Here is an 18759-nt window from a genome sequence, read left to right as displayed (position 1 = left end):
CGTACTTGTAAGTTCTAACGTTATTATTAGGCCTATACATACGATTGTTAACAACCGGTTCATGGTCATTAAATTCTAAGAACAGGTTCGCAAGAACCGGCTGAATCCCACCACTGCCTATAGTCGTATATCTCTTGTTAAATTATTAATAACAAAATTACCAATATATGTTTTGCCATAATATCTGTAAGTATAAACAGCTTACCTGAAAGTTGAATTGCAGGAGATAGCTTGTGAAACCCTTCTACTACTGTTAATCCCCGATAGGTAGCGTTGAAAATCTGCAGCCCTTCGATGAGATCCACTTGGTATTTTGATTCTATTTGTAGTCCAGCTACTACAAAATAATATCGCCAGTGTAAGCAATCAAACTGCAAATATGTTAAAAAATACAACGTAATTTTGAACTAGGTAGAAAAAAAAGATGTAAAGCAAATTTTTAATATGTGATTTTTGATTTTTTTAAACAAGGTGGAATTCTTAATAACCGTGCCACTAGAAATTTTAGGCAGTATTAGAGTATATTATTCTATGAGATCTTGGGCATGCTCAAATACATCAATCGAAAGGATTTGACCTCCTGACCCCAAAACTGTGATTAGATCTCAAATCGGGCAAGAGCTAATAAAATATTATTTTCTGCACAGTTATGAAACCAAGAAACAAATATATATTCCTTTGAGGCGATTTAAAGAAAAAGTAAGTAAATCGCTACATAATGAAACCAAACTTTAACTTGTTACTTTATAATATTATATTTCATACTTTTAATCATAGCAGTTTCCTACAGATCATTAGCATTTGTTTTTATAGAAATGTATGTTTAACTTTTCTAATTTTTATTTGAAATTTCTTAACCCTAATATGTCATGAAATCTTGAAGGAAAAAAATAGCTCTAATTTACAGTTATATTTCTATTTGCCATACTTGATTAATAAACATGTTACCTTTGAAATGCTATAGTAGCAACAAACAATATAATAAAAATATTTGTATTGCCTAAAACTTCAAAGTACTATACTAGTATTGGATTTGTTTATTTTTTATATTATTATATATATATATATATAAGCATACGTGTTTTTAAGTATACGGTCTTTTGTAGTTGTTATTTTTTACGTAACACTTTCGTGACAAAGACTGAAACAGCTCTTGTACAATATTATTATTTCTTTATAATAACTAATTTTTATATCAGATATTTATTTTCACCAAAGGTAAAATTGATAATATAATCTACGAGATAAAGGCCTAACACATTCTTTGAATCGCTGCACTCACTTCTGTGGAGCTAGGTTGCCTATGGGCTTTCAAAATAAACTCAAGTCAAGCTACTCGTTAACTAACCAGCTTTGAGCAATGTAAGTCTGTTAGAAAAACATAGTAACAAAATAGCAGCAAATATTAAGGTAATTGCAAAATAAAGAATCCCAAATCCGTGGACTTGGAAAGTCTATTTAAGGCTTAAGTCAGCAAACCAAGGATATACAGTTATACCTCTTATAACCATATTGAGTATATAATATTTATGAGGTTTTGGAGTCCTTTTTAACACACCATATAGTAACCTAATTTAACTAATTTAGGTGTTTGAATAATGTTATTGCTTTCGGCCTAACTTATTATTCGATATTATAAATCGGATCAACTGTTTATATTAATGATTATATTACAGATTAATCTTCCTTTCACCAGACGAAAAATTAAAATATATGTATAATCTGTGACGTAGAGGCCTAAAGCATTGTTTGAAGTGAATTTAGGTTAGTATATGATGGCTTTAAAAAGAACTCCTAGACCCTATAAATATTACAAACGCACAGGGCCGGATTAAGGTGTGTGGAGGCCCTGAGACAAATATCCATATGGAGAACTTTTCAAATATAGGAAATATAAAACTTTATTGTATTACAAACAAACTTTCAAATATAATATATAAATATATGAATCGACTATCGCAATATTCGTAAATAATGTTAACAAAATATTTGTGGGGGCCCTCGTGGTTAAACTTAACTGTATTTCTTGGTTTGTTGACACAAGTTTTGCTAATAAGCCTGGAATAAGCGAAACCACAGTCGACAGCAGAGGCTGAGGCGAATCAAAGAATGATTAGACCTCTACGTCAGAGATTACATTTTAATTCTATCTTTGGTGAAGCCCACAAGTGGCTCAGCAGTAAGTCTGAGGGCTCACACCACTAAAAATCAAGTTTCAATACTTGTGGTGGGCACGGCATAGATAAACCATTGTGTAGTTTTGCGCTAAACAACAAACAAACCATAGGTGAAAAGAAAAGTAATCCGTAATATAATTATTAAACAGTTGGTTCGATGTAGAATATCGAATAATAAGTTAGACGTAAATGCCGTAATATTATTTACACATCTAAACTAACTTAGATTACAGTATGGTGAGTTGAAGAGGACTCAAAAACTCCATAAATAAGTAATTTTGCTTAACTTTATTTTTATTCAAATAGTTTTCATGGATATGCAACTCTAGTCTTCTTCTAGATGTAAGCAGTATTACATAGATAATATTATTAATAAGGCCAAATACATTTATTTCTTCTTATGATATTTTTCTTGTGAACATTTTCGAAAATATCATTTATATTTAACAGACTGATTCATATAATATAAGAATGACCTCAGAATCAATGGCTGTCGAAGAAATAGGAATCATAGTTCAGTTATTCGATACTCAAGCTCAACTTCTGATGTGAAGAAGAATAAAAGTTTTCTCTACTGTTCCGGAAATACAATTTATCATGACTTTGCTTATTACAGAGCAGAAATACAATAATATGAAGAATATGATAATGTAAACATGGGTTTTGAAATACTGGCTAATACCTAGAACACGTTATTAAAAATCAGAGAGAGTCTCTTTCAAGAACTGTCTGTATGCATTTATATGATCTTTCCAAAGTATCCATTTCATTACAAAGAGTGTTTTGCAATACAGTTTGTTTTTTTTCAGAGCAAAGCCACATTGAGCTATCTGCTGTGTCCACAGCAGGGAATCAAACCCCGGATTTTAGCGTTGTACGTCAGTAAAATGACCACAGTCCCACCGGGGGACACTGCAACACAGTATATAATCTTGATAACGTATACTGTCGTAGTTAAAAGATAAAAACGTGATAAACACCAAGTTGAAATCCGTAGTGCCCAACAGCTAAACCAGTCAATAAACTTTAGTTGTAGTCCACCTGAAGAACTATTTTAAAACAAAACCTAATTCCAACGCTGAGGATAATACGTGTTTTTATTTTGACGAAATGTGAAATCGATCGTAAAGAATTTCAACATGCATTCTCTCATGAAGGGATATTTAAAGTATCATGAGAAACTGCTTGTTAACTGACAGGGTGTATTTTTCTAAAGTATTTTATCTCATATCTTACTAATACAAGCTATAGTCTTTCAAAATGATTAACCCTTATTTTACTAACACAAGCTGTGGTCTTTCTAAAGTAGAGTGTAACGCTTAGCAATACAAGCTGTGGTATTTCTAAAGTCAAATCTAACACTTCTCAATACAAGCTGTGGTTATTCTAAAGTATACTATGTACCATCTATATTCTCAACACGAATTATGATCTTTCTGAGGTAATACCTATTATCTATCTAATCAACACGAGTTGTGTTTTTCTGAAGTAGTATCTATTATCTATCTACTCAACACGAGTTGTGTTTTTCTGAAGTAGTATCTATTATCTATCTACTCAACACGAGTTGTGTTTTTCTGAAGTAGTATCTATTACCTATCTATTCAACACGAGTTATGATTATTTCTGAAGTAGTGAAAAACTTATTTTATTAACATATGTTGTTGTTTTCTTTCTGAAATAATGACTAGTAATAGATTTTTTACTAACATTAAGTTTTTCGAAAGTATTACCAAAACGACGAACGATATATTGACGAAACTGATGTAAAGGCCAGAAACATATACCCTGCGGTTACACCAGTAGTATAATCTCATTGAATGAGATTATTTTACGATTTATTTAACTTACAGATGTTTTTTTATATTAATATCATATAATCTTAAATTGCATTTTTTAAATTTTCGATACGAACATTTAATGCTGATAATTTCTAATTTCTCTAAATCAACACTGATTCAAGACTTAATGCTACTCTTTAAAATATCACATGTATATAAATCAGGTATGTATGTAAACATTTAATATTTTGTCACATTATCTATAAATTAAACTGATTCAGGTAAGGAATAGACGTATACATAGACATTTCTACTAACTACAATATAGCTAGTTTGATAATAAATATTTTCACTTACCGCAAATTAAAAGCAAAATCGTGAAAATGTTCTGAAAAATCCAGAGAGCTTTTAGCATTCTGAAAAGCTCTTCAATTAAATGACTTAGTTTTTTTAAGTATGCAGAAAGGCCCCAGAACTGACCATTAAATGAAAACCATCCACAGTCTAAACTAAAGGAACAAACCCTGTTTGATGTTCTCTAGGTCTTATCAGTGAACATTTTTTGGATTCTTCTCAACATACCGTGATTTCCGTGTGTCTAAAAGTAATAAACGAACATAGACGGCGGTTTCTCGTTTCAACACTTTTATACTACAAGTTCTGCCTAAAACTCAGTTTACTACTACCACTAATAAAACGGATCTCATATTGGTAATAAGGCGATCGCCTTCAGATAAAACATGCCAGCGTGGGTTGGCTCGCGAGACGCGTGCTCAGTAGGTATCAGCCTATACACGTAAACGATTTATCCCAAGTAGTCGTTACTAATATATACACAACTTTTGACATGGAAACTACTACCGCCTTTTGAAGCGAGAAACAAAAATAAAAACCTGTGTGGTTGGTCAAATGATGTGTTACGTATGCATAGTATCACTATCTTTCTTTGGAACAGACGTAGCACGCAGTGATGAATGATCGAAGAAGGCCATTCCTGCATAGATAAGCGACGTGTTAGATTAATGCGGCTCCTTTGTGTCTGGTCATTCCCTCTAGCAGCTCCCAAAGTAATCACAACCAATAACTCACGCAGGTAGTGCCAAAGACGGGCTCTACTAGGGAACGTGCAAGATCACAAATTGGAAGAAACGTGGCTCAAATCGTTTAGCGACACTCACCTAGCGCCAGACTGGCGACAGACGGGTATGTTCACATCATTTAGTGATGCTATGGGTGGTTGAAAATTGCTTTTTGTCCACACAGGTATAGTAATCCAGGTAGAGATTTCCATTTAGATTATCTTTACCCAATAGGAGGAAGTCAGTGCACTCGTAAACTGGGGGGGGGGGGGGGCGTATGAAGATCAATCTGTATTGTTCCGTCTTGGAAGCTCTCGAAATGATTGGTCAATGATTATGCTTTGCTGGTGCTTTGCATGATTACCAGTTTCACAAATATTTCAACTAATGCAAAGAACGCAAGCACTGCTGGAACTCACCAAATATCTAGACGATCTATCTATAAAAAGTTTCTTGAAGTTCTGCCTTTCACAAGGACTATAGAACTAATTACAAAGAAAATGTCGTAGGAAGCTACTGCCCTGATTTCCATTGTCACCACTCACAGTCACAGGTGTGAGTTTATGAGCACAGATTAGTCCAGTCCTGGCAAGTGTTGCTGGTTCTACCGCGACCTAAGAAATGGCAGTTAAGTCGTTAAGTAGTAACATTCACATTACATTTGGGAGAAGACAATAGGAAATGGAATTTCTCTTGTTGTCACGTTGTAATTGAAGCACATGCAATCTTTGCACGTGACTGAATTTCTTCTTAGACGTTAAATACTGTGTATTCCTTCTCCAGTGGAAGTGAGTTGTAATTCGCTTCGAACGCGTTGGAAATTTTGGTTTTGAGTTTCCTCTAATTTGGTTTTAATAAATTCGGAGAAACAACCAGGGATGTTCAGAAATCATTTTCTCTTCATCCCACTACACGACTAGAGTGTGACAACACGAGGGGGTACGGGATCCGAGTGAGCGTTCTGTTCTAAACTGAATTAACGCCTGGCGTGTTGTTGGAATTGTGTGGGGTACACAACACAACTGGTCCCCGCCACCTGCGTGGCTCAGCTGTTTCCGTCTGGAGGAGTTCACGTGCCAGGCGGTAGTGGGTGGCTGGGTGAAGAGCTGTTCTTACAGGTAAACAATTTCATTGGTGGAAACCAACAGTAGCACCTATTCAATGCTCAAAATAAATGTTGATGGTCAAAAGCATGGCTACTAATCATTCACTACAGCTTGAGCAGGGTGATTATTGGGCTTGCACAGTAGTGTAGCAATAAATGCATTGTACATTTGATGAAAATTCTTCCAACAAAAGTACAGAAATAGAAGTTGAGCACCTGTGGCCTCCTTTACACAAAACGAGAAACTTTGAATATGTAGCGCAAGCTTTGAAACGACAGAACAGGTTTCAGCAGCTATATTATTTAACTGTTGGAATGCTTCCATATGTTCGACAGAAAACATAAATTTCTCTCAATAATACACAACTCACCATTCACATTGGACATGAGTGTTCACCAGATAGTACAAATGCTTGCTGAAAGTTATTATTTATAGAAATAATACATAACTCACCATTTACAAGCCAAACGTGTGTTGACTAAAAAACACAAAAACTTGCTGAAACTTATTGTTTACAGAAATAATTTATGACTCACCATTTGCAGCCTTCATTAGTATTCATCACAAACGTAAGCCTTCTCAAAGTTATTGTTTAAAAAAGTAATTCATAACTCACCATATACAGCCCAAGAATAAATTCACTACAAAAAGTAACTGTTTATAGATCTCTAGTACTGTACTTCATTTCCAAACACGAATGCTCAAAAATGATCAAATACAGTTTCAACTAAGGCTTTGCATATTGTAATCCACTTGGTCGGATGAACTTTAGCACTGAACGAAGAGCTTTTTAAGAAGTTCCAGTTTATTTTATTGTTTCGGAATTTTCAAGAAAAGCTACAAAAAGGACTGATGCGCAAAGCCGTTCCTAACTTTCGACTAAGAGACTAGAAGAAGCAAACTAGTCAACAGCGCCCACCGCTAACTCCTGGACTACTCTTGTCTGACCGGATAGTGGAATTTGACAGTCACTTTTATAACGCATCCTCGGTCCCAAAGTTCGAATCGCATTATTGCACCTGTGAACCACGGTCAGCCAAACAACAGCGATGTACATTAGATGGTTTTGTTAAAATGCTATTATAAACACTTTTAACTGAAAACTGGTATCTTGTCAGTAAAAATAATTATTATTAAACTATTTATATTCCTTCTATGAAACAGTATCACACGTTTTCAATATACACCATGAGAACAAATATTTTATTTTATTGTTGTATAATTACAAAAAATAAATGTTTTCCCGTTACAAATCGACTTTACGTCGCTAATTTGCATAAATGCATACTAAAAGTAACAAAGACAGCTGCTGCATGTGAACGAGATTATGACGTCAATAATTTTTTAAAGATATGATGTTGATAACTGTTGACTGTACAATATTAAAGAGTGTTATAAAAATCATTTATAATTTGCTTTCAATGAGGTAGACTAAAAGTGGACATGATAACTTATGAAGTAAGTTGGGAGAAGTGTGGGAGGAGTTTTACAAGAACAATAATAAAAAGAAATGCTGAAAATTATGTCAGTGCAGATTGAAAAAAAATAAAAGAATAAATAACAATGAAGAGCGCGGAGCTTTGTTTCTTACGAAGCTTAAGATCAAAATCAATAAATAAAATATTTTACACAATCCTCACCTTTCCCTACCTCCAAGAGTATCAAAAATTACATTTTACTCATTACTACGGTTCTTAGTTTTACTTATGACATTTAATTTACCTTTGACCTAAAAATTAATCGTCCACTGTTCACGTTAAGTTTGCCATCTTAACTAAATAAGCTCCAGCACACACACACACAAATATGTATTTAATTCGGATCAACGGTAATTTAAGATAACTATTCAACTTACGTAAGTGGTGAAAATAAAGAAAAAAAAACTAGCCAATGAAAAGATAAATGAAACTAAAGACAACCTCAACTGGTATTCCTACTTTCCAATTGCTCAATAGTTAACCTTCAAATTACCGAGTTGCTTTTATATGTTCACCACCGGTGAGGTCCACAAATTGCATCGTATTGACTGTTACAATATTTTTTTTAAAGAACTAACGAAAACAGCTGGATAAAATCACTAATTTTCTATGTAAAAAAACAAAAACACAGTGAAACCCAGCAGTGATTAATGGGATTAAATGCAATATTACTTATATTTTTGTTAATTTTTTTGTGTGACTCGTATGTGTATTACATTGTAACCAACAAATTTCTGGACCCACAAGCATATTTGTGCATAAATGGTTTAGAAAAATGTGTTTAAAAAGCCGATGGGATTATATGGTTAAGAGTATCTGGCTTCCAATAAAAGTCCTTGATTTGTATCTCTAACACAGAATGTTTCTTTTAACGCATATTGTGACGTGAAATCTCGTAAAAAATCCTGTAATGAAATAAGTCAATAAAGAAACCATAAAATAATTATATTGCTTATTATCACTGTAGTACAATTTTTCATAAAGTTGCTAACTGCTTAAAATCAACACTCACATACAGAGAGATTGCAATAACAATATAAAATCAACTTTATTCTGTATGCTAACAAAATTTTACTAAAAGGTACTAACTAAAATTTCTTTAGAAAAGTATACAACTGAATAAAAATCCAGTCCTGCACTAGTCTAAGAATAAAACAACAAGAACAACAACGATATCTACGAACATATGAAACCCCCCAAAAAATGTTGCTTGAGTTTATTAATGTTACATATAGTATTTTTTTAACGTTCCTGAAGTTTTTCTACTGACTATTTTAGTGCAAGTCACTGACCTGAGAATATCAGTTCTTAAAATGATGTGACTTTGAATAGCATGCATACATGTATAAAGTACTGGGATTCTGAGTTCGTGGAGAGTTGAGAGAGTGGATGAACATATCATTCATGGACAACAGTATAAAACCAATAGTGCTTCTAGCTTGCCTTCTTTGTTTGCCCAATCGATGAGACACATTTACCTAAGCGACTACATTATATTACTAAAGCTAATATATATCACGTGACATATGTTTGTTGTTCTCTCTCTTTGCACAAGGCTCTTAGAAGATTTTGAAAGACTAACATTTTGTGGGATTAGTGTATTGTAAAACACGTAACATTTACGTTCTATTCTGGAATATAAGTTCTGCTGTTCTATTTTTTCCGATCATGATTACGGACGTTTTATCGTGTTTTGAGATTAAAAGTCAATCTCAACAAATTTGTTGTACCATTAATTTATCCACTCCTTGATAATTTTGCTTAAACGTCTTCTATAATAGCCCCACAATGTTAACTTTGGGTAAGAAGTTTATAAGTTAAGCCTATAAGAAATAATTGTTTATTATTTTCACGCAAGATACAATAAGGCTACCTGCACATAGACTTCTGTAGTTTTTGGACTGATAGATTAGAGGAGAGGGTGCTAGTCAATAGCACCCTCCGAGAAATTTGGGCTGTTCTTGTCTAACCCTAACTCACATGCTCATCCAATGTTATAAAATGGCGGAGCACGTTTCTCTAATAACGAGACACTAACCATTACTCCTTGGATTCACAGTTAGACAACTCTAACAATTAGTCGACGACTGACACATGAAAAATAACAAGATTTATTTTCTTTGAGAATTAATTGATAAATTCTCTACGCATGAGCAGTTTCTTCATCATATCGTTTTCTGATTGAATGAGCGATTAGTGATAGCCAGAAATGTTCTGGGGAGTAACAACGTCTTCCTCATACCTCGAATCCTTAGGGGAGTAACCACTTCATTTTTATACCTCGAATCCTTAGGGGAGTAACCACTTCATTTTTATACCTCGAATCCTCTGGGGAGTAACCACTTCCTCTTTACATTTTGATAAACGGAATCAAACAGTAATCAAAGCTATGGATTTTGTACTACGTCAACATTTTTACTACACAAAAATATCCGTAACGTGTATAAGAATTCACATTTTTTTAACCAACCGTTGTATATACATTTTAAACACGAAAAACTCCTTTATTAATATGAAATAAGGCTAAAACGCCACGGTGAAACCAAGACAATATTTTGTATCCCGCGCTCAACCAATTTGCACATTTATATAGTATTAAGTACGACAAAAGTATTTTTACCACGTCGTTTCATTACCAATCTATAAAATCGAAACCCTTCATTTCGCAACTGCTCGCTCCTCTCCACTGTTTGTTTGCAAGTCCTTGTAATAGGGTGGGTTAAGATGGTGACCTTTTACGATTATTTCACTAGAATGCGACACGTGCATTCAAATTTCCTATTCAGAAGACTAGTGTATTTAAATATGACACGTGACAAAAAGAGTAGTACGGCAATGCCCTATTGGAAGGTGAAGTTTCACCTAATAATATATATCGGACCTTTTAAGTTTCCAAAGTTACACGAAAGTCAATAATGGCTGCTAAAAATGTACTAGTGTGTTTAAGAAATCGTGTAAGGAATATTAAAAAGCCTCTTTGAGTCGTAAAAGTTCGTGAACGAAAGCTAGTCTCTTGCAATCATGAATGCTGACAATCAGCAGAACTTGGAAGGTCGTTAGCGAGGCGCGCACGAGAAGATCATATATAAACGTACGCGTAACTTAACGCACTCTTAGGACTTTCTGGGCCATAGAATGTCGCGTCGAAACTACTAGCAATTCCTTTAAATCATAAGTAAACTCAGCCTTTCGTTGTCAGCTGGTCAGTTATCATGATCTCTTAATTCCTGATCGAGCACCAAATATCTTTCATGCTTTTACAGCAGGTTTTTAAATTCCAGCTTGTTGGTATTGATCGAGATATAATTTCACGTGACCTACTCGAGACATGAATATATGTGACGCTCATAAAATTGTGAAAATAACACTGAGTATCTAGGAAACAACAAAAAATTAATTCACATACGGCACTTTACCATCTCAATGTCTGTGTTAACATACTTAAAGGATAATTGGAATTTATATTATACTAAAAGATACCCGCAAAACATTTGCGGTTAAATCAGTATCCTTATTGCTACGGTATTTCTTTAAATTTCTAGAATAATACAAAAGAACTAAGTCCACGTGTCTTAGGCCTAACATTAGTTAAACCTTTAATAAGTAGGCCTATATTCAACAAACAGGTAAATTAACGCTGTAACTTGTGTAAATTTTTTGCTTTACTTTAGTTAGCGCTAAACTTTACATATTTTACGCGCATACACATTTAGATAGCAAAGTGCGCGCGCATTTTCAGGACAAAACTGAGTATTATTATAATAAATATTTACAACAAACCAAAGATATCGTGGCTCTGTAAAATAATATCAATTAATCCTCTTTCCACTTTAGTACAAATCAAGTATGTGATGGTCCATCACGTGATCTGAAATACGAATGATTGGCTATTCAGTCTACATTCTTAAATGAAGAGGTGATTGAAGTAGTTTACATCTTTAGAATTCATGAAATTATACTTCGGTATATGGACATTAACAACAACAAGGGTAGTCTGACACCTACCTATGTTGCGTGTTTAAAATCGTAGTTTTGATAACGTCCTAAGTTATCAAGATTTATTGCAGGAAGCAGCTGAACCTGTATCATCACGGATTTAAGAATAACACTTAGCTCCCCCTCCCTTCCCTCAGATGGTGCCACAACAGGTGCTGCTGGGGCTGCCCGTACGAGTGTTAGGTCCAGAAAGCATTGACCACAGGGTTCCAGTTGAGGAGGAAGCAGCATGTTGTATGGTCAAGCAGCAAGCGTGCTACTAGGAAATAGTATTGTGTATAACAACGCCCTGTCTGAGTGGTGAAGCAAGTCTTTTGTTTGGTTGAGCATTTTAACTGAGGTTTTCTGTGTTGTAATCCAATCTGAACTGTGGAAATCTGGTACTGTACGAAATGCCGCGTCGGTAATGGCGTGTAGCGTGAAAAAGTGTGCAGTTGAACTGCTATTATATATATATATATATACACTTACTTGAAAACTGTATATAAAGGCAGTACCATTATTATCAGTCTTATTCTGATGTATCATCGTACAAATTACAGACCAAACAGGTCCTAAATTATCCTCTGCCATATCTGTTAAACAGTTGTTTCTAGAGCGTCTTTAATACTGGAGCCACACATGCCTAATAGTGTTAAGTCGCTTACCCCCCCCCCCTTCTTCAAGGAATGTGTCGAAGAAATTAGAACAGTGGGGAGGGCATTACAATCCATTGGGGAGGAGTCAGGATCAGTTGCACTTGTATATAACAGCAAAACGAGTCGAAGGATGTGATCCCTGTAATTTGTGGCAGTATTTTTTACCATTCCGCAGGATCTATAGGAGGGGACATCCATACACCAGTGCTTACTCCTGCTCACATCATACTCAATCACAGCCGGCTTCAATTCGATAGATAGTTTTCCACATGAGTGAAACATTCAAATATCTTCTTTGAGATCTATCCATGGTTCATGAAAATTGTAGATGACTGATCGCCAGATACCTGGGTGGGAGTGAGGGGTGTGTTATTGGCAGTATTTTGTAACATTGGCTCTTACTTGTCATAGTCATAATGTTACAAATCCAACCCGGCATGACCAGGTGGTTAGGGCGCTCGACTCGCAATCTGAGGGTCGCGGGTTCGAATCCCCGTCACACCAAGCATGCTCGCCCTTTTAGCCGTGGGGGCGCTATAATGTGACGGTCAATCCCACTATTCATTGGTAAAAGAGTAGCCCAAGAGCTGGCGGTGGGTGGTGATGACTAGCTGCCTTCCCTCTAGTCTTACACTGCTAAATTAGGGACGGCTAGCGCAGATAGCCCTCGTGTAGCTTTGCGCGAAATTCAAAAACAAAACAATACATATCTAGATTATTCTTTCAATTGTTTTGTGCAGTGTATATGGAGAGCGAAGTGGTTTCAGCTGACCACTAATTCTAACTGCATCCCTCATGATTATTCTCTAAATGAAAGTGTGGTTCATTTGTCTAAGTTGTTTACTTGAAGAATATGCTGCATACATACATAAAATATGTAAAACATTGAAAATGGCAGAACAAGTTTCATTATGCACACAACTTTCAACTCACCGTGTGTCAAACTGATTTCGGGTATAAAAGTTTGGAGACTGGATAATGAAGAAAACTTTATTATCAAGTCAAGCCGTCTCCAAGCTTTTATTTTCTATAAAGCAGGTTTTGATTTCGGGTATTTACCTGGATTTATCTGTATTATTTTATTCATTAACACTAGTAGTCATACGTTGGAAGTGTTGATTCGCTTTCAGAGAAAAGTACCTAAAATATGTTTGTGCAGATTATCGGGTACTGCAATTAACTATTTTGACCACTAACGAGAAAGTCCCGTTATGCTTTCACTGTGGTCCACCGTTCAAAATTAGGGACCTGTTTTGCCTGCCTTAGGAGAACTCTGACGTGGCCATTTATCTCATTATTAGCCTAAGGTATCCTTCGAGTGAACAAACAAACAAGTGATTTAGACCTTTTTCGTATCATATAGACACCAGAGGGTGTATAGCAAACATCGTTCAACTAAAATGTCCTATGTATAGAATTACGCAATTATGAAGTTATTAGCTTTAGATAAATACAATCACATGTAACTTTGTTTATAAACCATGATCATCATAAATCAAAATGTTTAAACTCATTTAAACAATTCAAAAGGCTAATTAAAAGAAAATATTTCAAATTCAAGTTATTATGTACAAAATGGTGTTACATGTATATACACGAGCGGTATGTCTGCGGACTTGTACCACTATAAACCGGGTTTCGATACCCGTAGTGGGCAGCTTTGTGTTTAACATTAAACAAACAAACCTTTTAAATTTTGAGAGTGATTTAAAAGAATAGAGCACAAATTGCTATTAAAATAGATAAGCATTGGAATAGATCCTTCTTCAACTTATAATCTTAGAATATTTAAATTATTGATCGAGTGTTCGTAAATATCTCCAACAATATATTAACGGAGTTTTGAAATATAACTTAATTAGCTTCAGTGGAGCCTAAGGCCGGTATTCTCTGAGATTTTTCTAATCAGAGTACTGGACCGAAAATAAAAGACAAGTCAAGATTTAATAGTGATATTACATCACAAAGAAACCGATAATATTTCAACTTATAAAGAATGATTTGATTTGAATTATCATCAGTCTTACAGTGTTGTAAAATAACAGAATGCTAGTGATAAGTTTCACTCTTTACCAAGTAAGATTTTGTTTTTAGTTTGTTTGGAACTAAGCACAAAGCTACACAACGGGCTATCTGTGCTCTGCCCACCACGAGTATTGAAAACCGGTTTCTAGTGTCGTAAATCCGCAGACATGCCGCTGTGCCACTGGGGGGCACCAACTAAGAAATTCTGCACCTAAATATTGTTTCACCAGAAAAACAACATTAAACTAGAGTTTAATTCAAGCGTCCTGTTCTACACAAAATAATTGTTCAAATACATAGCATTTTTTTCAGAATGGTGTAGCCACCGGTTTTGTCAGAATTTAAAAACACAACGTTCAATTCGTAAGCCAGCTTGTCTCCGCTGAATTGTCCCGATTTTTCGGATATCTGAACGAGAAATGCAATACTTTAGTTAATCAATCTATACACATGTGTGAGAAAATTTCTTGAAGAGAGGATAATGGTTCATGTAGTGAGGTTTATTGGGAAAAAAATTACATAATTCGTCGTGTAGACATGAAGTTAAAATATATTGCGTATATAGAAGGTTAGTTTACTAATCTTATCAAACACACACACACACACATAGAAAAACAACAACAACAAAAAAACGTTTATATTATTTTGAAATAATAAACCATATGCTTTAAACTTTCGTTCTATCAACAAGGGAAACATCTTTCGATGGTGTTTTCATTGACAACTTTCGGATACGCATAACGCCAAAGAAAATATTATATATTTGGTGTACTAATTTAGGCATGATGTCCTCCTGTATTGCTTTCTGGTATTTCTGAAATATAAGAATATACCGGCGAGGTTAACAGAATATGGCATAAGCCTGACAATAGCAAGAAATGTTTAAGTTAAGTTTCAAACCAACGAATCTTAACAGCAAATAACTGTTTTTTAACTAGTTGTAATATAAAAGATGCGAAACATATTCCAATACCAGCACAACTTCAATTTTAAAGTATAACTTTTTTAATGAAAAATTGATGGAACTTGCGGAACTTGGTAGCGAACCGTGAATCCATGGATTAACAGACATGGCACACTTATCACTAGGTCACATTCAAACTATAAAGAAATCAGCTACCATAAAAAAACAATGTTCATGTATATAAAGCGCGTATGAAAATAAACAATAAGATTTTCACGTCCACTCAAGAAGCAATCATGAAGAAAAACATAGACACGACTATACTATATTGAAGTAGTTCTAAAAAGGTTGTTATTCAGTCTGAGGCAACTAATTCTGAATGTATATTAAATACTCGCTGTACTTGCGCAGGATTCTCTAAAGTTTTCTGTTTTAAGAGTAAATAAAACCAAAATTAAGAGTAACAAATATTTTTATTTCTTGCTTTTCATGTTCATATGTTATGCTCTGTTGTAGCTTACGAGTGCATAATTCTTCTCCTAATTGACATGCGCGCGTTTTACTTACGCTACCACAGTACAAATTGCAACGTTAAGCGTCCCTTATGTAACGTCATTTTAGTGTCTACTGATTGACTGACAGACAACACACTACTGTACAATGGTGTGAGTGGTTAAAACGGGTCACCCCTCTGGGCGGCTTTAGGCCCCCTTTCGAAAACATTATCATACAAAATCGTATATATGGAATCCCTAAGGATTGAACTAGGATATCCAGGAAGTATATTACCTTGTCGAATCTTCGATGTCTTGTGTCTGATTTCCAAGAGAGGTAACTGATCATGCAACTAGAGTAGCGCTTATACACGTTTTATTTTAAATTATTTCATTATTATTAATAACAAATATCCCCTCTCCAGTTCTCTAATTCTTTAGACTATGCTATGTAAAAACTTTGCCTGGACAGTTTGTCTTAAGAAAATTAAGTAAAATGTAATTACAAGTTTTCTTATTGGTACAGTAAATAAGGATTCCTTTGCTTGCCCATCATCATTATTCTTTTCTTATTCCAACTATTTACGTATGAAAATGCGTTACTTTTATTTCTAATATATCGATTATACAATAGAAACTAAGTTATAGTTCTTTAGTATTATTGAGTCTGCCGGTAGGAAAGCAGTAAATCTACGACTTGCAGCGCTACAATCCGGGTTACGATTCCCCGAAGTGGACACTGCAGATATCTCAATGTGGCTTTGCTATGAAAAAAAAAGAAAATTATTATTGAATGTTGGAAGATCAGCAACGAACTATCTAAAAATCCAGGATTAGTCCGATCTAATGGTTCCCAGATATGATGATGCACTATTCAACATCATGAATTATACTTTCTCGTGGTACTTAAAATTGATGTAAGTTTATTCACGGGAAGAGGTACCACTGTGTTGTTTAACATGTAATGAATGTCTGTCGATACAGTGCCCTTTCTAAGCAGATTGGAAAATATAGTGATATTGAAAGTCTGAAAATAAATTTGATAACTTTTTTTAAACGTCTCAACCTGCTCAAAATTTTTGTTTTATGAGAATAATAAGGTGGTAATTTAATTTGTTAAAAAGTGGCATGTTAGAAATCATTTATCTCACTTGATAAGAGAGTCTTTCGTAGTGTGAGTGAGTTATCCTGGGTTCAACTCCGATGTGCGCAAGACACAGAAAAACTGAAATTATCACAAAGTATATAAAGGTGCGAAAGTTTTTTTTTACATTTATTACTTTTATACGACTAACTTTTTAAATTAAAATTGAAAATGGCCACGGTTCAAGATAGTTCATTAAATATTTGTCATGGATTAACAGAATCTACTTGGTTTTCAACTGGATCAATATGGTTTACATTGTTTTTATTATAGGTGAATGGAGTGTATTTAGTTTTTCTCATGGACCAATAGAGTATAGTTAGCTTTAGTTTTGGACTTACAGGATCTGCTTAGTTTTTTTAAAAATAAACCAACAGGAAATATAGTCTGGTTAGCTTCAGTTATTGTCATGGATCAACAAGGGTTGGCTAGTTTTTACCATGGATCAACAATGGTTGGCTAGTTTTTGCCATGGATCAGCAAGGGTTGGCTAGTTTTTGCCATGGATCAGCAAGAGTTGGCTAGTTTTTACCATGGATCAACAGGGGTTGGCTAGTTTTTACCATGGATCAACAAGGGTTGGCTAGTTTTTACCATGGATCAACAAGGGTTGGCTAGTTTTTACCATGGATCAACAGGGGTTGGCTAGTTTTTACCATGGATCAACAAAGGTTGGCTAGTTTTTGTCATGGATCAGCAAGGTATGTTTATTTTTTTCCATGAATCAACAAAGGCTGGTTAGAGATATCGACCTGAGAAACTTTGGTAACTTTATATATATATAGGCTTTGGAAAATACACACATTTACCAATATTTACAGCGCATATAATGATATTTTACATTTTATTCACATCAACTGTGTGTGCCAAACTTTCAAATACTACAATCAGGCTATAGGGTAAATCATTATGAAGTTGTTGTCGACTAACTAATGCGGGTGTCTTCAACTTCATGTTACTACTAAATGATTTCGTCAAATCAAGGCTGTTGCCTTTTTTATGAGCTCACTTGTGAGTGTGTTTAAACATTATTTGAAAGGAACTATTGCTTATTTCTATTTTTTCCAGTTTTATGACAGAATTTTAAATTATTTTTTCAAATTTTAGTATCAGAAATTCACCGTCAGCTGCACATGAACATCTGTTTCTTACGTTAACGTTTAAAATGAAGAAAGCATCAATCAACCATATCGTAAGCTAGATGTTAACAAACTCAGCTACTGAATGCAAAAACATATTTCCAGCTGCCAACAAACCAAGTTTCCTTCTTCTGTTTGTGCATGATTTACCAGTAAGCTTTTGATTGAATAGCTTAGCCTTTATCATACTGAACCTTATGATGCTGATAGAAAAGACTGGTCAGGGTGGCTTCTTACGCCTCCTCCCCCATATTATGTAGTTCTAATGTGTAGGGGGTGGGTAGGTGGCCTGACTACTTAACAAAAGATATTGTATAAAATAAAACCAATCCTACCAGCAGAACGTATTTGGCCCACCTGCGGTCGATGGCGCAACTTTACATTACTATACATAACGTTGGTGTGTGAGTGATATAACTAGTACGACAGCTGGTAATATTGGGAACATCTTAGTTCTAACTATACATAACTTTGGTGTGTGGATGATGTAACTAGTACGAGAGCTGGTAATACTGGGAACATCTTAGTTCTAACTATACATAACTTTGGTGTGTGGATGATGTAACTAGTACGAGAGCTGGTAATACTGGGAACATCTTAGTTCTAACTATACATAACTTTGGTGTGTAGATGATGTAACTAGTACGACAGCTGGCAATATTGGGAGCATCTTAGTTCTAACTATACATAACTTTGGTGTGTGGATGATGTAACTAGTATGAGAGCTGGTAGTACTGGGAACATCTTAGTGCGATTTCAAATGCTCACAAATACTTCATATTTAACAATTTGTATTGA

The 18759-nt window shown here is 34.7% G+C and overlaps 1 protein-coding gene across 3 annotated transcripts in view; it reads right to left on the bottom strand.

The window, feature by feature from the left end:
* Window positions 1-18759, bottom strand: part of LOC106460731 (protein kinase C-binding protein NELL2-like) — a 92719-nt gene that overhangs the window by 33994 nt on the left and 39966 nt on the right. For all 3 annotated transcript variants that reach the window (XM_022387507.1, XM_022387505.1, XM_022387506.1), the window contains exon 2: window positions 206-337. In XM_022387507.1, coding sequence (XP_022243215.1) covers window positions 206-337 — 132 coding nt within the window. The remainder of the gene's footprint in view (window positions 1-205; window positions 338-18759) is intronic.

This window comes from Limulus polyphemus, unplaced genomic scaffold (assembly GCF_000517525.1).
Source record: "Limulus polyphemus unplaced genomic scaffold, Limulus_polyphemus-2.1.2 Scaffold824, whole genome shotgun sequence".
Lineage (NCBI taxonomy): Eukaryota > Metazoa > Arthropoda > Merostomata > Xiphosura > Limulidae > Limulus > Limulus polyphemus.
This window is presented reverse-complemented; position numbering and strand designations above follow the sequence as displayed.